Raw genomic sequence first — 21,244 nt, 5'->3', positions numbered from 1 at the left:
TAAAGCAGATACAACCCCCAGATATCGGTTCCTTTGAGGGCTAAAGAGACCCATGGGAGATATGGTCATGGCCGATGGGGTTAACTACCAGGTCAGATGGCCCCTTTTTGGAACTGATGTTTATGTGTGATGAATCTGGACTCAGATGGGATCTTCCTTCATAAGACTTTCATGCTAAGGTGATGGAGGTGCAGTTAATGTTGGGTTTTAAGATATATTTAGGGGATTTGAATCTCTGGACTGACAATGTGATAGCCAGGTCCTGAGCCTCAACAGACTCCAGCACCTACAATATGATTTATTGGACTTACCACACTCAGCTAAGATGGAGTTGAAGAAGGACAACCACCACACCATGGAGCCTAGAGTGATTACAACTGAAAGTGGGAGGATTGCATCCAACATCCATGTGGAATCTGAGCCTCCTCTTGACATAGAGGTGCAATGCACACAACCAATCCGATGTCCACATAGAAGAGGTGGCATTGGATTGGGAAAGTGGACATGGTGGCTGATGGGTATGGGGAAAGGCAGGAAGAGATGAGAGGTGGAGGCGTCTTTGGGACATGGAGCTGCCCTGGATGGTGCTTCAGAGGCAATCACTGGACATTGTAAATCTTCACAGGGCCCACTGGATGGAATGGAGGAGAGTATGGGCCATGATGTGGACCATTGACTATGAGGTGCAGAGGTGCCCAAAGATGTACTTACCAAATCCAATAGATGTGTCATGATGATGGGAACGAGTGTTGCTGGGGGGGGGGGGGGGAGAGGAGGGGTGGGGGGATCGGGTTGAATGGGACCTCACATATATATTTTTAATGTAATATTATCACAAAATCAATAAAAAAAAAAGAAAAAAAAAGACTTCAGAACCAAGAGAGCATAAAAAAAAAAATTTACTTATCTATAATTAAAAATGCAAATTACAGCAAGTTGATTGTATAGTCATATTTTATCACGATTTTATTTTCTGGTTACAGAAAGAGAAAAATAGATAATAACATCAATTCTTTGTTTACTTTTGTCTGGTCAAGTCAAACAATTCTTGTGAAAACTTTTCTTGTATTGTACTCTGGAACAAGAAAAGAAACAATACTGTCACTCTGGTACAATTAATATTTCCCCTTCAATATATTAAGTTGATCAGTTATAAAATGAAAGCCCATTATTAGGTTGGTAATGATGTTTGCTTGTTTTTTCCCAGGAAAAGAAGCATATTCCCTCCAGAGTTCTAACAGTTGCTTTTTCAAAGGGGAAAGGAGGGGATGATATAAATTACAGCACAAACTCCAGTATGAACTCTCTAATGTTGTTGGCTGGATCATTTTAGATTCATCATGTTGAAACCTCATATCGGTAATGAAATCTCTGAAACTGAAAAAGCAAGAAAATACTTTGCTCCCTCCACATCAAGGATATAATTTCTTCCATAAATTTTGGATTGCCTAAGGTAAAAGAAACAATTAGATGATGGTAAAGATGTTAATATGATGTGAAAATTTATGTATCTAAGGAACTTGTTGAAACCAAATATTAATTAGGTAAGGCAAAGTGTGTATGTTTTAATCTTAGTTTGGTTTGCTAAATAAATGCGCAGAAATTGTTTGAATTTTAAAAATTGCATATGCACACACAGATTTCCAATGACCTGCTGTATCTAAAGCATTTTTCTGAACCTAATATTATTTTTCATATTTCCTAGAAAATCAGGTCTATGAGTCCTAATAGTAAAAAAGAATGTCACAAAGCAAGGGGAGAGAGATTATACACTAGAAGGACTTTTTTGATTCCTCTACTTTATCAGCTATCAGCCATTATGTTAAAAAGGAAGGTGAAAGAAATCTTCTTAAGCAGTATTTTTAAAAGAAAATTTGATAACCAATTTACTAATAAATTTTAGTCATAATACTTCCTTGATATTAATGTATTCTATAAATTATTCTCTGATTTACCTTAAGGTCTAACATCTAACAGCAGTAATTTTGCATAATGAACTCATTTTCTTTTTTTCTTTTTAATGGAAACCTGAAATAACTATTTGCTACAGAGAGAATATTCACACATGGTAAATTAGTCTTTGATCATTTGTAAATATGTAAGTCACAGAAAAACAAAAATCGAATTCCTGGTCCATTTCCAATGCAGGGCGAATACTAGCCACAGGCCCCTAGCTCTGGATCCTCCTTAAATGGTTGACTGTTTGTGAATATGAAAAGAGCTGACTTCAACATATATAATTCATGAATTCTCTTGCTAATATTCACACCAAGTAATCCCACAAAGCATGAGGATTTTTCTAATTCTAGAGCATATTAGCTACTGATCCATTCTCTTAATAAAGGAGGTTATTAAACATTTTACTCAGCAATATTTTACTTTAAAAATATCTGGGAGCAGATGTGGCTCAAGTGGTTGAACTCCCGCCTACCACAAGCGAGGTCCCAGGATTGGTTTCCAGTGCTTCCTGGGGAAAAAAAAAAAGCAAAACAAACAAAAAAAAACAACTCAAGGAAGCTGATGTGCTTCAGTGGTTGAGCGCTGGCTTCCCACATATGAAGTGCTAGGTTCAGTCACTGGCCTCCAGCACCAAAAAGAAAAATCCTTTTTTTTTTTCTAAATACAGGGACAAAATCTGGGACTTAATTATACTTGCATCAGCGTAAGGGGTTTGTTAACATATATTCCTTTCCACATGAATAAATTCTGCATTTTATATGCCAATACCAAAAATTTGGCTTAGGAAATGTAAACATTCAAGGGCAAAATTTAGAAAATCTATTGTCATTTCTTTTCAATAAACATTAGTCATGTATCCTCAGTAGATCCCATATTTGTTGTTTTTTTTAACAGGAAGTTTTTTGCTTATTTCTCATAATACTTGTTTAGAAAAAATAAGTCAATTTTTAAAGTGTGATTTGAAAGTTAATTGTGTACTTAATATAAATGTACTATTTAATTTTTCAATATGTTAATGTTTTTAAAAACTTCCTTTAATTTCTCTTATACTCTATTATTTTTCAATGTATTGATATATGATACTAAACACTTTGTAGAATCTTGAACATTTGAGAACTAGATATTAAACACTGTAGATATTTTTTGTTCTAGTCTTCTCTTTATTAACTCATTTTAACAGAATTTTATTCATTGAATAATGTTATCTAAGCATTATGTGCCTAATATAATTTTCTTTCAAAAGTTCCATTATTTACAGATTATCACTGGAAATAGTTTATTTTATCTCATGTAGTAAGCAGAGATGCTGCTGTTTAAAGAAAGGAAAGGATAGAAGTAGTAATACTGCTATTAAGAAAGAATAATAGCATCTTCCAATTAATCTCAGCAATTCATATTTAAATCTTTCTGGGGAAAAATAAAAACATGTCAGAAAATGACAATTCCTTTGTTTGAAGAAATCATTATTTATACATTGTGTTATTTATGCTACATATTTTATCTGAGCCAAAATCATGGAAAATTACTACCAGGTACAAGAAATGAGAGGAAATAATTAGTGCAGGGGACACATAGATTTATTTTGGTGTTTAATTTTTTAAACATATTTTCTGTTTGGATTTTCCAGCCTGTACATGTGATGTTTTTCAAGAGAATGTATTAGTTTTTAAAGTGTCAGGAAAAAATCTACATAATTATGAATTTACTTGCATTCATTGAAATTTATTATTATTGTAACTTATAAACTTTGTGATGACTGGGCTGTCTGGTATACTGAAATGCAATTAGAATGGTAAACAAAGGTAAACAAAAGTAGTATGGCCTAGCATACACAAATTTTAAATAAAATGTACTCAAATGCTGAAATTTTAATGGGAAAGGGATTTGAATATATATAAAAATAGGTCTGTTTCTTGTTGGGTTCATATTCACCCACTCCCAACTAAATTTGGTTCCTATTATATAGGTTTAATATAATCTGTATTAAGTGTATGTTTGAAAACTATAATGCTACTCTTCATTTTTAAATGATTATGATTTTGAAGTTATAGAATTATTGACATATTTATTCCTTTCCAAGGGAAACACTTTGTCAAACCAGGAAACACTCACTTCATTCAAATTTCACTGAGAAATTACATAGGTCTTTCACTATGTGCCTATTTCCCACCATCATTAAAATTTACATTCAAGAATAATAAACATTTTCTCTCTTAATGGAACTTAGTGTTTAGACAATGCATAAAAGTACAACAAATGAGATAATATTAAGTGCCTAAGCAGATATAGAGGATGCACTATCAACTTTCCCTGAGATATGAAAACTCAAAGGCAACTGAAGGATCAACAGGTCTCACCTTCTTGTTAAAGAACTGAGGTGCATATTCTATAAATACCATACATGATGAGATTTTTAAATCAGTATTTCTAATAATTTGAGGTCTGTAATCAAAGTAGAGCTAACACATTTCATCATTAACCAGGGCCAAACTATTTTCCATTTATTGATCTTCACTAGGCTCCTAGACTTTTTACCCTTACCTCTGTACGTTGGTTTTACTTGCTCCAGGAAGACCAGAGTGAAAAGAGAACATGGACATCTACAATCTCACCACCATGAAGGAGTTTTTCCTCTTAGGGCTCACTGATCTCACTGAGGTGCACTATCCTCTCTTTCTATTTTTGGCTGTCATCTACCAGGTCACCTTGTTGGGAAACTGCACCATTCTCCTGGCCATTGGGACTGAGAAAAAGCTCCACACACCCATGTACTACCTCTTGGCAAATCGGTCCCTCTTAGACATATTCTGCCCATCAGCTATTATTCCCAAGATGCTTGAGAATTTGTTGACTGAGAAGCAAAGCATTTCTTTTGTTGGGTGTGCTCTGCAGCTTTATTTCCTGGTGGCCCTGGTGGGGACCAAGGCCTTCCTACTTGCCCTCATGGCTTATGACCGGCACGTGGCCATATGTTATCCCCTTCATTACACCCTCATCATGACCAAGGTGCTCTGTGCCCAGCTGACGGCTGGAATATGGACAGCAGGGTTTCTTAATTCACTTCTGCATACGGTGTTGACATTCCACCTGTCTTTCTGTAAGTCCCATCAGGTTAACCAGTATTATTGTGACATCCTGCCAGTAATGGTGCTCTCCTGTTCTTCCACATTTGTATCAAAGTTGCTTGTTTTAGTGGAAGGAGGGATCTTGGGGATCAGTGCCTTTCTGATCACCCTTATCTCTTACATCTACATCATTTCCACCATCCTTAAGATCCAGTCAGCTGAAGGGAAGCGCAAAGCCTTCTCCACATGCGCTTCTCACCTCATTGTGGTCTGTCTGTTTTATGGCACAATCCTATTTACTTACTTGCGTCCCTCCTCCAGTCAACACTCCCCAGCCAGAGACAGACTCATCTCAATGCTGTACACGATTATCACCCCAATGATAAACCCCATAATCTACAGCTTGAGAAACACAGAGGTTAAAGGAGCAATCAAAAAAGTTTTATGTTACAGCAAACGTAATAGTCACAAAGAACTTACCTAGCACTCCACTTAGATGGAATGCATAGGAAGAATTCATAGAAAGAATGTCTACAACTATGTATGTATATAATGCACACACACATATATAGGTACATTTATGCACACAGACACATACATATACTTTCTGTTATGGCCATGCCTTTATTACACCTACATTTGTCCATTGGGAAAATTTAAAAAAAAGAACCTGTCATCCAAATACAGCATTTCTGAGAGCAAAACAGAACTGTATATGTGGTAGAAAGGGACATGTCTTAAGTAAATATAGTGTCTGTGGTCACGTTACCTATGTCCATATTGGTAGCCATCAGAAAACATATATCTATGTCTATGTCTATCCATATCCATGTCCATATCCATATCCATATCTATATCTATCATCTATATTTTATTTTTTTATTTTAAATATATATCTGCTTTTATTTATATGCATATATCTATATAAAACCTTCTGTAGATATTCTTCTTACTTTCACCTTAATTGCCTCCCTTCTTATCCTCACAGGCCTCAGTAATGTTATCATTTCACTTTTCCTTTCTGTAATTTTGATATCCATTTACTCTACATTTCTCTATGTCACCCTTTTCATGTGACCACAGGTATTTTCATTTCTACCTATACCTTTATTGCGAACATTTGTGTATATGTATCTCTGACTTTAGCTAATTTGAAAATATTATTATTTTAATGTCAGCATGTTCAAAACAGTAATTATCATCCTCTACCACATGCAAACATGCACAAAACTTCTTATAGATTACCCTATATCAGGCTCTTTTTTAGGAAGCTTACCACTTGGCATTCTTTGTGAATAGAGACCTGTGACTTCTAACTTTGTTACTCACCATTTACCCTTGATTTTCTCATTTTTTCACCTTAGAAATCAAAACCTTGTCTATGGACCACTGCATATGTTATATACAATTTCAAATCAACAATAATATTTAATCTTTTCCACAATATACTTCAACTCTATGCATTCCTGTTACTCCCCCAAAAAATGTCCTCAGGCTGGTATTCACATTTAATTGTGTTCTGCTGTAAAAGGTAATTTATACCTATTGTGCATTTCTTCACTCTTCACACTCTAGCTTTCAGTATCTTCTTAGTTCAGTATCTTCTCTCTTCTTATTAATCACCTTCTGTCCATTTTTTATGAATAAATACAGGGATCCCATTGATAGTAAGTGCACTTATATTATTCAAAGGCTCATTGTCTTTATTCACTTGGACTGCCACTAATCTTTTAGTCATTGTCCAAGTTTTATCAAATAATAACATTTTCATATGTAGCATTGCCTCAAAATCTAGAAGCTATGTAAGCCAAAATATGGGGGCATGTAGATTTTCCAAAATCAGCAATGTCCCAATATGTGTCTTCTATAACTTTGCATTGCTTTTCATAGAAATAATTGCTCAGATAAATTTTACTTTAGATTTAGGTAGAGTGGATAAATCCATGCACACTTGAAGAAGGAAAAAAGTAATAATCATATATATTTGATATTTATCTTGTTTTATGCCTTCATTTTATTCTGTATAGCATAATTTATATCTGATATGAAATCAAGTAAATTTCCTATTTTATAAAATCATGGAATTTTTTAGTGAAATACCTAAAACTAAGTCTTACCCATCTGATATTATTTAGGAATTCTAAAAAAGATGTTGATCATGTTTGTAAACTGGGTATGATACCCCTTTGATTGTATTAAATTCAGAAGTTTCATTTTTACTTTAGTAAATCAAGATCAGGGCTTTGATTGAACCATATCATTAGAGTGTAACTCAGCATTGAGTCCCAGCCCTTTTGGTGGGCTGATAAAACAGACTCTCATATGGAAGTAAATACACAGGAGAACACAGAAAAAGACAAACCAAAGGAGAGAATTTCGTTTTGATGCCGGAGCCTGGGAGAGAGATGAGACAATTGCCTGATAATTTACAGCTGACCTTGTGAAGAGAACAAAGCAGCTGGGCCTGGAAAGAAATTAGTCCCAGGAAGAGAGATGGGCTCTCCAGTTTACAGCTGCAACATGGAGCCTTAAGAGAAAGAGAAAGGCTGAACCCTCACAGACATAGCCCACTGTCTTGCGTCAGCACATGGCAACAGACCTCTTATGTTATCTTGAGTTGGACTCTTCAGGGCCTTGTAACTGTAAGCTTCTACCCCAAATAAATACCCTTTATAAAAGCCTACAGAGTTCTCGTAATTTACATCAGCACCCCTTTGAATGACTAATACATAAGTAAAACCTTAAAACTCACCCAATTTTTCTATTCAAATTCATGAAATGCAGGCTTCTAAGAAATAGCACAATGAATAGAACTGAGAGCATTCTTGTAACTTCAAAAATTTCAGTATTCTCCACAGTATTTAATAAGGGCCAGAGTCATATTATAAAACTTTTGAAATATGTAGAATATAATGCAAAAGTACTTGAAATATGAAGAACAAGGTAAACTTAAGTATGTAAAGGAAAAGAACATTTTTAAAATGTTGATACAAAGGTAACTTAAATGTTGGAACTATATGGCAAAGAATTTAAAGCAGCAATTATAAAAATGCTCAGATAAGTAAGGGCAAACATCCTTGAAATTAATGGAAATTAGAAAAACTGAGGAGAAATAGGAGAAATCAAAGGGAATTTTGGACCTGAAAAGCTACATTAACTAAATTAAAATATAATAAAAATATTAGTCTGCAAAATTATATGGAGATCACAGAGCAAATATCAGAATATTAGATATAGATAGAAATGATCCAATCTTAATATGAGAGATGCAAAATACCAAAAAATATATAAAGGAACAGGATATTAAAGGCCTGTGGCAGTAATAAAAGGCCTTACATTCATATCACAGGAAGCCCAAAAGGATAAAAGTAAGAATACAGTGGGAATAAAGAAAATTGAAGGAACTATGGCTTTAATGTGCCCAGTTTAGGAAAAAGGAAAGCTTTTATCATTTCCAGAAGCTAAAGGAGTTTAACCAAGAATGAAACCAAAGATATACATGCCTAGCACATTATAATAAAACTTCCATATTCTAAAGAAAAAGGAAAAATCTTGAAAGCAATCAAAGACAAATGACAAATTATATAATTAAAAACATTGTTTCAAATGAATGTGGATACTCATCAGTATCCATGGAGGCCAAAAAGAAGTGGAAACAAATGTTTAAATAGTGAAAAAGAAAATAATAGTTAATCCAGAATTTTTATAAGCAAAAATATCCTCCAGGAATGTCATGGTAAATTTCATGGGTCAACCTGCCCAAATTATTGGGTCCAGGTGTTTGGTCCAACACTGGTTTACTAGTTCCGGTGAAGGTTTCTTGTAAATGAGATTTGCATTGCAGTTGTTAATGACATCCATAATCAACAAAGAAATCTTGCCTTCAGCAATTGGAGTAATCAATCTCCTCATCCAATCAGTTTGTGGTTCTACAAGTGAGACTTGTGGGTTCCATCTCTGCCTCAACATCAATGCAGGCTCTTGCTGGAATTTCCAACCAGGCATTTTCCCCTGGGGTATTCAGACTAAGGACTTCAGCACCACCTTTATTAGAGAATCCAGATAGGAGTTTGCTCAGTGAAGTTAGACTTGCCAGCCTCCCTCTTGTTTCTAAGGTATCCTGACTAAAACATGAATGAAGTGAAATCAAGACATGTTAGATAAAGTAAATAGAGGAATTCATTGCTAGCATACTGATAAAATAATCACTAAACAAGTTACTAAAACAAGGAAAGTGATATTAGAAAGAATACTGGAATATCTTTTTAAAAGGCAACAGAAATGCTACATCTGTGTTAATATAAAAATTACTCTTCCTTGAATCCTTTAATATAATTTGGTGATGTTGAAGCACAAAAAATACAATATTCTCATAGGGTAATAATGGGTGAAATCTTAAAACTTTAACTAAAACCATAATGAGAAAGCAAGCGATTAATATGTTAGTAAAACTGCTAATTCCATATAAAATGGTAAAATAGTTATTCTAACATGACTGTGAAAATTAAGCTATATATTTGGTGGTAAGAAAAATGTCTAAAAATGACCCACTGTAAATGCTATGTTCCAATGTCTAGAGCATGATAATATAAGTGGTCACTCCCATGGTTATGCTATATATGGTATCGTTGTCCTTAAAATAGGATATTGTCTGGAATCATCCACTGGCTGCAATGTAATGGCATGGGCCCTAAAAATCAGAGAGCTTTCTCTGACTGGTGGCCAAAGAGGAAATCAGAAAAATGAGATATAAAAGAAGAACTTAACACAATGAAACTGGCTTTGAAGACCTAGGTGACCACGTGAGAAGAAATGCAGGTGACTTTAAAGAGCCAAGAAAAAATAAAAAAATTAAAAAATTAAAAAATAGCCAAGAAAGGCTCTAATTGAGAAGCTGCAAGGAAACAGATACGACCATCACTGAAAGGAGCTCAATTCTGCCAAAAACTTGAATGAAGTTGGAGGCAGATTCTTTCAGAGAATTTCCAGCAAGAAACATAATCCAGAAGACACCTTGATTTTGGCTTTCTGTGATTATGAGCAGAGAATTCAGGGACCATTGTACCTAGACTTTTGACCCTGAGAACTGTGAGATAATTTGTTTTGGCTTAAGTCAATAAGTTTGTGATATATTTAGCATAGCAATAAAAATAGATGCAATATTAATGCCTAGAGCATGTAAAACTATACAAAATTATACAAAATTTTTAAAAAATGGAAAAAAGGAAGATGTCATACTAAAAGAGCTTCAAATATACCAACAAAGAATGAAAGTAAGCATGATAAAACAAATTACAAAATGATTGATAGACTCCAAACATTCCAAAATTAATTTGTTTTTTAAACTATTACTTATTTTTATACACTGTAATTTATTTTTTAAAGTATTTTTAAATTTTCTTTTATTTTTATTCCCTCCCCACAAAGATGCCTCCCTCATCTGTCTACTTATCTTTAGAAGAAGTCCCAGGAACTGAACCTGGGACCTCCTATATGTGAGGCAAGTGCCCAACCACTTGAGCCACTTCCACTTTCCCTAAATTAATTTAAATGCACATAGTATATTTAGCCTAATTAAACATAACTATTATAATAATTGACTTAAAAAAGACACAACTAAAAAATTGTCTGTGGAAACGCATTTGAATTATTAATATAATGGTATATGTAGTTTAAAATGAAAAGAATTAAAATAAAATATATTATGCAAATATTATGAAAAAGAATACTTGCATGCCTATATTAATATCAGGCAAAATAAATGTTGGAGAAAAGAAAATTAACATAGCCAAAGTGAGATATTATGTAATTATCAAAAAGGTAATTAATCATGAAGGCATAACAACCTTTATATATATATATATATACTTTATATATATATATTTATACTTTATCTATTCTGAAGCTTTTTGTGTATATATATATATACAAAAAGTAAATACTGACAGATCTCAAATGCAAAAAAATCAAATCTACAAGTCTTGGGAATTTTAACACTTTTCTCTTAATAATAAATAGACCCAGTATACTAACACCCTGTAGCCATATAGAAGAACCAAACTGCACCATTCGCATTAATGGACCATTTCATAAAATAAAACACATAATAAAAAAAGTCTTTTAAAGTGAAAATGGAACGTTTTTAACTGCTGACCACAGGGGTTTTACTTGCTATTGTACAGGTTACTTTAACTTAGTTCCATTCCTTTACTGGAATGTAAAGTTGTTTATACTTTTTATTGTAATAGTTACTTTAGCTTATTAAATTTTTTAGCAATTATATTGTATTTGTTAACTTTTGTTAACTGAATGATTTCCTATAAAAATCCTCATCTCTTTAGACTCTGGAAGACAGATTTGAGCTGGGAATTTTTTACTTGAATCAGGTCAGCCTTGCAATAAAGCTTTCTTTTCTCCTAAATCCTGTAGTCATGGCATTGAAGTTTTTGTGCATCAGGCATGAGCCCTTGTTCAGTAACACATTCATGAAAATAGACTTTCACTTAATAATGAAACAGATTGTCTGTAATGTAAAAAAATGAAATCATAAAAAGAATTTTTACAAATGATAATGGATTAAAATGAGCTATGAATATGAAAATAATTAGAAGAATATCTCCAAAATCTGAGAAATTATACAACAGACTCCTATACAATTCATAGTTCTAAGAAGAAATATCAAGGCTACTCGGAAAATATTTAGTATTGAGCAATATTGGAAGAAACCATACTACATGTGTGGATATATCTAACTCAGTTTTGAGGGGTTAATTTATAACATCAAAAGTATATTATAGGTCAAAACATGAGCACATTTCTATCTTCATTTTCCTTGTTTCTTCCTTCTTTCTGTCTGTCATTGGCCCATGAATTCAGAGAATTATGACCACAGGTACCCTTGACCTTCTAAGCCGCTACTTTCCCTGAGTCTATACCTGCAAACACGAGAATTCCATCCATCATTAGATCCCCATATGGGGTCTAAGCCCCCTCTCAAGTTAGAGGCAGAGTGAATATAGTTATACCAGGTTCCTCAGGATGGAGGAAGAAATTGTAGCATTGATGTGGAGACATTGGCCATGAGGGCAGGGAGAGGGATGAAGAAATGTGATATGGGGGCATTTTCAGGACTTGGAGTTGTCCAGAATGATAGTGCAGGGACAGATGCAGGACATCAAATATCCTGCCATAGCCCACTGAATGGACTTGGAGAGAGTGTAAACTACAATGTAAACTAAAATCCATGCTATGTAGCAGTGCTCCACAATGTATTCAGCAAATGCAATGAATGTGCCACTCTAATGAAATAATTTGGTGATGTGGAAGGAGTGGGGGGTTGGGGACAGGGGTATATGGGATCCTCTTATATTTTTTAATGTAACTTTTTGTATAATCTATGAATGTTTAAAAAAATTTAAATCTATAAAAAAGTATATATCAGGAAATAAGAAAATTTAATTTAATGATTTCTTTTTCCATTTAAAGATACTAGAAGAGGAGAGAAAAGAAAACCCAACACTTGGAAATGAAAGAAATAGTAGTTCTAAGAGCAGAAACCAGTAAAATTGAAAACAGAAATACAATTGAAGGGAGAATTGTGGGAACATAGTAGAGTAAAATATCTCCAGGAATCAATCCTTCCACCGAAACAAGAATTGAACTTGCAGGAGCATCTGAATAAATTATTATTATTATTATTATTGATTCATTGATTATTTTATTTATGGCCTGCTCTTTAAGGGAGGCCAAGTCTGTCTATATTGTTCTTTGAAAAGTGTCATATCTTTAATAGATGTTTAATTAATAATTGAGTGATGAAAGTGGAAACTTTTACATATATTACTTCTTCCTAAATCAATTTTCCCTTACTTCTTTTTTACAATAATAAAAAATCTGCTTCAGTCAGTAGTTTACTTCCCCTTTATTTTTCTTCAAATCTTAATCTTAAGGGATTTAGGACAATGTTTATTCTGACAACTTCAGACTGAGAATGGAGATAGGTATTTGGGGGCAGAATGAAATTGTTTTGCATGCATTTGAAAATACTCCTTGCTTTTGGGATGTGGCTAATCCATCATAATCATTTTGTTAGTTGTCCAGGGAAGTCCCAAAGATGGAAAGTAGGATTTGGCCACATATTTGCTGGATTTCAGAGCTCACTGACCTAGGGACAATCCAAAGGTTTTAAGTTTCTGAGAAATATACCTAACAGGTAAATTGAAAATTTTAGATTCAAATAAAAGAAGTGGAAGAATCATGATTAGGAGATTTATGAATGAGTATAACTGTGTTATATTGGGGACATAGCATTTTATATCAATCAACCTTTTTAAAATTAAAAAAAAATTATTTTGAAAGAAGCTTTAGATTACATAAATGTTACCTAAAAAGTATAGGAGATTCCCATATACCTCACCCCTTTCCCTCCCACACTTTCCTGCTTTAACATCTTTCATTAGTGTGGTACATTTGTTACAATTAAGCTCATATTGAAGCATTGTACTAACCATGGTTTATATATTACATTATAGTTTACACTTTGCACCACACAATTTTATAAGTTTTGACAAAATGTGTAATGACCTGTATCCATCATTGCAATGTCATGCAGGACAATTCCAATATCCCAAAATGCCCAGTGTTACACCTATTTTTCCCTTTTCCTCCCCTCAGAATCTCTGGTGGCCATTGCCTTTATATCAATGAAACAATTCTTCCATTGATAGAATAATAATAAGTTAATAAGTCTACATTAGTCTATATTTGCATTTCCCCCTTATGTTTCTTCATACAGAGTTAGACTCACTTATAATTTCCCTACACATGGCTTTTCTATATTTGAACCTAATTAACACTATACTCATTAAATATATGACTCAAAAACTTAAACCTTTGGTCTGTTCATAGGCTAGTTGAGCCCTGAGTCTCAGCAGAGTTGCAAAACCTACTCTCCAGTTCATTGGGCTCACCCAGGAAAGCTAAAAAGGGTATAATGATGGACAGCTCCCATCCCAAGGGACAGAGAATGTCTGCAACTGCAAGCGAGAAAGTTCCAACCATCTTCCTCCTGGGATCTAAGCCTCCTCTCAATCACAAAGAGAGTGGGCATCTCCATCCCCAAATCCTCAAGACTGAGGAATGAATTGGCTATTTTTAACCTCAGAATCTAGTGAAACCCTGGGTAGCACCCAGTGAGGAGCAGGAAGAAGAGGCCACTCCATGGCAGAAAAACCGTGGTTTCCAGGCTTCCTGAGATGTTAATAATGGCCCATTTGCCATCCTCCAGGCAGGCAACACCGGAGACTGCAGCTCTGGCTCTCGGCACAGGTTGTCAATATCAGGGTGGGAAAAAAAGGCCAAGTTCTCCAAAGTCCAGGGCTGTGTTGTGATTGCTGACCACTGCTTTTGATGTGCTTCTTAAGATTGCTGGGGATCTTCTCTGAGAGTGGGCTTGGTTTCAGCCCTGTTCATGTCAGGATGGCAGAGGAATATTAAAGGCAGTCAACTTCCTCAGAACTATGAGAAGCAATTGAAGCACTGCACTAACTGGGCACATGATAAATCAAGAAAACTCAGCATCAATAGCAGTAGAAGAAGCTTATGGCTCTTTTGTTCCCCCAATCTCTCCGCTGTGTGAGGTGTGTCAGCTTTTCTTCCATTTTGGGTCCCTAGCTCTGTCCCAGAATAAGTAGCATGGCCCCTGTGCACATACTAGGGTGTGTTTAGTTGGCTAAAAGAAGCTGGCAGCAATATACCAGAAATGGGGTCGTTTTAACAATGGAAATTTACTAGATTACAAGCCTACAATTCCAAGGCTCTGAAAGTGTCCAAATGTCAGAGATGCTATTTCACCAAAGATGGTCTGCTGGTGAGCCTGGACCCCTGCCATGTGGCAAGGCACAATGACAGCTCTGGGTGTTCTCTGCCTTCACCTCCAGGCTGACACTGTCCTGGAACACAGCCGTGGGCAATCAGGCACCTGGCAGGACCAGCTGGTCTCTCTCCTCTCCTCCCAGCCTCACTGCTTCAGCTTCTTGCTCTTTGTGGACCTTCTCCCTCTTGGGGGCCACTTTCCATGCCTCTGTGCTCTGCTGATTCTGGGCTCCTTCATCCAGGATTTCTCTCTCTGTCTCTGCAGCTTTTTTCCTGTGTCTGCAGAATTTTATTCCTCCCTTTATAAAGGATTTCCATAATAGGATTAAGATTCACCCAGAGCGGGAAGCGGACGTGGCCCAGTGGATAGGGCATCCATCTACCACATAGGAGGCCCGTGGTTCAAACCCCAGGCCTCCTTGACCCATTTGGAGCTGGTCCACACGCAGTGTTAATGTGTGCAAGGAGTGCCATGCCATGCAGGGGTGCCCCCAGCATAGGGGAGCCCCATGCACAAGGAGTGCACCCTGTGAGGAGAGCCGCCCAGTGCAAAAGAAAGTGCAGCCTGCCCAGGAATGGTGCCACACACACGGAGAGCTGATACAGCAAGATGACGCAACAAAAAGAAACACAGATTCCCATGCCGCTGACAACAGAAGTGGACAAAAGAGGAACACACAGCAAGTGGACACAGAGAACAGACAACTGGAGTGGGGAGGGGAAGGGAAGAGAAATAAATAAAATAAATCTTTAAAAAAAAAAAAGATTCACCCCCCAGCTTCTTAATCAAATCAAAAGCCCTTAACTAAAGAGATCTAATCAAAAGCTCCCTTAACTTAATTTGATAAAAAGGACCTATCAACAGTGGATTTACAGGCACAGGAATGGGTTCCATTTAAGAACAGGATTTTCTGGGGTATGCAAACCACTCACACCAGCACTGAATGCATGTTTGTCAGTGCCAATATACAAGGTGGAAGTCTGAGGAACTGAGCTGGAGAACTTATCTCAGGCTCAAGCTCCTTTTATTTGTCCTTGTAGACAGCTGGACAGTGGGAAAAACTTAAAGTGCCCTGAGCAAACCACTAACTGCATTAAATCATGCAAGAGAATACACAGGGGGTGAAAGTCTATCTCAAAGGTAGTAGAGAGAAAATTCATTCAAACTCCTTTAAATTGTTAACGTTGGTAATCCAAGGATGATAGCAACAAAAAAGAGATATCAGACCTAAATTACCAATGTTGGAAATTAAGGATTCAGATATTTGAAGAAAAATAAGGGAATTATGTTATGAACAAACATAAACATAAAACAGATAAGTTAGATGAAATGGAACAATTACTCCAAAACTATAAACTATCAAAATTCACTTAAGTGTAAATAAATAAAACAAAGAATCACATAAGTGTAAAGAAATTGAATTTGTAGCTGCTATCCCTCAGGAAAGGATTTTTCTGGTCCAGATAGATTCTTTGGCTGATTCTACCAAATACATAGAGACTTAAAGAAGAAATGACATCAGTGCTCTATGATCTTTTGCACATAATAGTTCATGAGGTCAGCAATTCCCAATAACAAATAGTAATTTTAATAATTAAATGATAAGAACAATAATAATAAAACCATGGATTAGAGCTTTAACAATCTCTTCTTGGGTAGAACAATCCAGAAGGAGCAGGTCCATGTGTCAAGAGTGGAATGGCTAAAAATATTTAAGGACACTTGGCTATTCATTAAATTTTAAAATATATAAATATATTGCTATTTATTTTAACAGTCTGGAATAATAGCTGTATTAGGAATTTATCCAGCTTCTTTAGCTGAGACTCATATAATACCATCTTATGAGAGTTTTTTTTTTTTTTTAATGGATTGACTGACAGACTCAGATGAACAGCCTCAATTGCTATGCAGTCCACAAAGAAGGAAACTCTTTTCTGGATATGCAGGTTTCTTGGATCTCATTGTTGTTCTACCATTTCCTGGGTTGTTGCTCTTGAACATATGTTTTATGATGGAACAAAATTGCAAAGTATGGTTCTTGCCTTGGTAAAGTGAAGAGGAATATAACGGAGAGCAGTTGTAGCTCCCTAGTTGAGCACCTGCTTCACATGTACAAGGTCCCAGGTTCATTCCCAGGTACCTCCTAAAAAAAGAATGTAGAGGTCAATCACCTCTCTTATGTGATTATGACCCAGATCCTCCATCACATTCACTAAAAAGTCATTAGCCTGAAAATGATCATATTGCTCCACTCAGTTATAAGGGATCCTGCAAATTGTATCCTCTAGCCTGGAAGCTATGTATGCTGATTACATTTGGGTGGTTGGTCCCCACCCACTCCAAACAGAAAAAGAGAATAAATATTGGTGGATAATCAGCAATTTACCAAAATAACAAATGAAAGTTCAGAGCTTGAGAAGATTTTAAGTATGCCTGGTATGTTCAAATACATCAATGTATCAATACATATACTTTAAGGTTCACTGTCTTATAATAGCATAGTATTTTATAAGTGACATTAATGAAAATAATAACCAACAATATATGCAGTACCTGGCACTGCCAGTTGTCTTCCTAAGAATTGTGGCAAAGAAAAACAATGTTTCCAGAACTTCTTAGGAGGGAATAGGAGTGGGGAATAGCCATTTAATGTGAATTTTTCAAATGTAAAGTGAAATTTTTGGAGCTGATTTCAGGAAAAATTTTTACAAGGGGCTCTACTCAGTTCACATTCTTCTGCCTCCTATCTTTCAGGTATCTGGACTATGATGTAATGATTGGCACTGCTGTGCTCTTTTCTATACTTGGGGAATCAGAGCCATATATGCAGGATGCCAAAGAGAAAATTAATGAAGCCTGGTTGCCTAGTGCTCTTTGGAGCTGGCATTTCAATTCTGTAATCATTAGTGTGGAAGAAATATAAAGCTTATTTTGCATAACTGTATTAGTCAAGGTTCTCTAGGGAAACAGAACTGACAAGAGATAACTGTAAATAGTTTGAGATTTTATAAAACTGTCTCATGCAAATGTGGGAATGCAGAAGTCCAAACACAGTAGGGCCATCTGCAAGCCAGAGGCTCTAATGAAGGTCCTCATGAATTCCCTAGGAAACACTGTGTGTCTGAAGTAGAGATGGGGATTCTCTTTCTGAATGCTGAAATCACTTCAACTGAATGGATGGGATGTCATTCATTACTGATGGAAATCTCCTTAGTTGATTGTAGATGTAACAAGTCATCTATGAAGTCAACTCACTGATGAATAAAGACCATGAAATGTTCTTGTATTACAATTAGCCCATGCTTGTTTGACCAAACAACTGGTCAGCATTAATTGTCTCAGTTGAGGCATTAGTCTAACCATCACAATATGCAACATTTGGGGGGAGGGGGTATTTTCAAGAGTATCATGATTCCAAATTGAGACACTAAAAAAACTCTGAATACATCCTACCAGTGAAGCAGTGAAGATTTGAAAACAACCAGGAGGAAACATGCAAGCATTTGCTCATATTTTATAATGAAGCAAACATTTCATTTGGCCATAACCTGAAGTATAAAATTAATGTGCAAAGAAATAGAGGTAAAAGCCTTTTTTCTCTCTTTATTTTTTTTAAATGTTACATTCAAAAAAATATGAGGTCCCCGTATAACCCCCCACCCCCCTCATCCCACTCCTCCCACATCAACAACCTCTTTCATCATCATGGGACATTCACTGCATTTGGTGAATACATTTTGGAGCACTGCTGCACCGCATGAATAGTGGTTTACATTGTAGTTTACACTATCCCCCAGTCCAAGTGTAAAAACATGTAAGAAGCTAAAAGAAATGACAAATCTTCTAAATTATCATAGAGAAAAACAAACGAACAAAGGCAAGCATAAACAGACCAAGCATATATAGGGAAACTACTATGGTCAAATGTGAATAGAACATTTCCCAAAAGCATCACAGTGCATGGGGAGAGTTTCTGCTCTACAGTAACAGGGAAACTGACTACAGATAAGGATTTGGGGGAAGATTGTGTGACATATGTTCCCTGTATCGGTGTTTTTATATTTATATTTGTTTTTAAACACAGTTTTACTGAGACACATTCACCCTCCATAAAGTCCAGCTAAAGTGTACTGTCAGTGGCTTTCAGTATAATCACAGAGTTGTGAATTCATCACCACAATACATTTTAGAACATGTCATTACTGCTAAATTACTCCTTTATACCCCTTTGTTGCCACTTAGTATTGGTGTGGACCTTGTGACAATTAATGAAGAATACTGAAATCTTACTATTAACTAGAGTCCATGGTTTGCATTAGGTGCATTTCCCCCTTTATTAATAACACCTTGTAATAGTGACATACAACTGTACATGTCAAGAAAAAGCATGCTTATTATTTGTACTGTTGACCACAGTTATCACTCACAACAAGGTTCAGTGTGTTATAAAGTTCCATGTTTTATCCTCCAGCTTTCCTCCTAATAACATACATGACCCTAAACTGGTTTTGTGTGATCCATACTCACACAAAATTTAACACTATTAATTATAGCCACAAAAATGTTCTACCATCAGCTCTATCCATTTCCAAACATTTACAAACAACCTAGGTAGAAATTCTGTACAATTAAGCATCAGCTCCACTTTCTCTACACTTACTTAATCTCCTGGTAACCTATAATCTAAATTCTACCTCTATGAGTTTGCAGATAATTAGTTCATATTAGTGAGATCACACAACCTGTCCTTTTGTGTCTGGCTTATTTCACTCAACAAAATGTCCTCAAGGTCGATCCATGTTGTCTCACACATCAGGACTTCATTCCTTCTTAAAGCTAAATAACATTCTATAATATGTATACACCACATTTTCTTTATTCATTCACTAGTTGATGGATAACTGGGTTGTTTCCATCTTTTGACAGTTGTCAATAATTCAAATATTAAAACCGTTGTACACATACTTGTTCACATGCCTGTTTTCAGTGCTTCTGTGTATATACCTAGTAGCAGGATTGCCAGATCACATGGCAATTCTATTCTTAGCTTCCTAAGGAACCAGCATACTGTCTTCCATAGCAGCTGCACCATTTTACATTCTTCCCAGCAATGAATAAATGTTCCTATTTCCCCACATACTCTTCACAACTGGTAGTTTTCTACTTTTTAAAAAATATTTTTCCCTTTTTATTTTTTTTAAATGTCACATTCAAATTATATGAGATCCCCATATACCCCCCCACTTCCCTCACACAACTCCTCCCACATCAACAACCTCTTTCATCATTCTGAGGTATTCATTGTATTTGGTAAATATATTTTGGAACACTGCTGCACCACATAAATAGTGGTTTGCATTTTGGTTTACATTCTCCCCCAGTCGACCTGGTGGGCCATGGTAGGTATACAATGTCAGCATCTGTCCCTGCAGCACCACCCAGGACAACTACAAGTCCTGAAAATGCCCCCACATCATATCTCTTCTTCCACTCCCTACCATCAGCAGTTACCACGGCCACTTTCTCCATATCAATGCTACAATTACTTCCATTAATAATCACAATAGTCCCATTGTAGAATAGCAGTAAGCCCACTCTAGTCCATACTCTATTCCTCCAACCTGTGGACCCTGGGATGGTTATGTCCACTCCACTACTATATCAAGAGGGTGTCCAGATTCTGCATGGATGATAGATGTGATTTTCCTGCTTGCAGTTGTAGGCATTCTTGTCTCCCTGGTGTGGTGGTTGATCTTCTTCACCTCCCTGTTAATTAGATGGGGTAGGTCCAATAAGCCAGAGGGTAGGAATTGCAAATCTGCTGAGACTCAGGGCCTGGCTGTCACATGGGCAGTCCAGAGATTCAGGTCTCCTGAGTATATGCCAACCCCAGTGCCAACCACAGGCCCGGTAAAAGTAACAGAAGAAGCATGTGTAGAAAGGTCACATCTGAGTTCAACTCTATCATGCTCAGGAACACAAATTCCAAAGTAGGGTCAACTGAACATGGCACTGAACTCCAGAGTCACCTGCCATGACCATAGAACATGTGGGTCTCTGTAGCTCTCAGGAGAACTAGTACCTGGGCTTGTATCTACTTTGGCTGTCTCTGGTACACTGCTGAGGCATGCATAAGAATTAACCCTCTGATGACCTCCCAACACTTTTTGGAGACTCATAGCCATATGAACTCATTTGTCCTTTCCATTTCCCCCTTTTATCCAAAGTCAAAAAGCAGTTTTTAACAGCTGATACTACATGTGGGCTGAGACACTCTGCTGGTCTCAGTTGACCCTTTTATCCAAGATGTTTTTCTAGTTACATCATCAGCTGGTGCTTGGTA

At 36.0% G+C, this 21,244-nt stretch overlaps 1 protein-coding gene across 1 annotated transcript; it reads left to right on the top strand.

The window, feature by feature from the left end:
• Positions 1-4,551: 4,551 nt before the first annotated feature.
• LOC101428506 (olfactory receptor 5V1-like) lies at positions 4,552-5,508 on the top strand. The gene has a single exon (XM_004482752.1). It carries the CDS (start codon positions 4,552-4,554, stop codon positions 5,506-5,508), a length of 957 nt encoding a protein of 318 aa, XP_004482809.1.
• Positions 5,509-21,244: the final 15,736 nt, after the last annotated feature.

The sequence above is a fragment of the Dasypus novemcinctus genome, chromosome 22, assembly GCF_030445035.2.
Source record: "Dasypus novemcinctus isolate mDasNov1 chromosome 22, mDasNov1.1.hap2, whole genome shotgun sequence".
Classification (NCBI taxonomy): Eukaryota; Metazoa; Chordata; class Mammalia; order Cingulata; family Dasypodidae; genus Dasypus; species Dasypus novemcinctus.
This window is presented reverse-complemented; position numbering and strand designations above follow the sequence as displayed.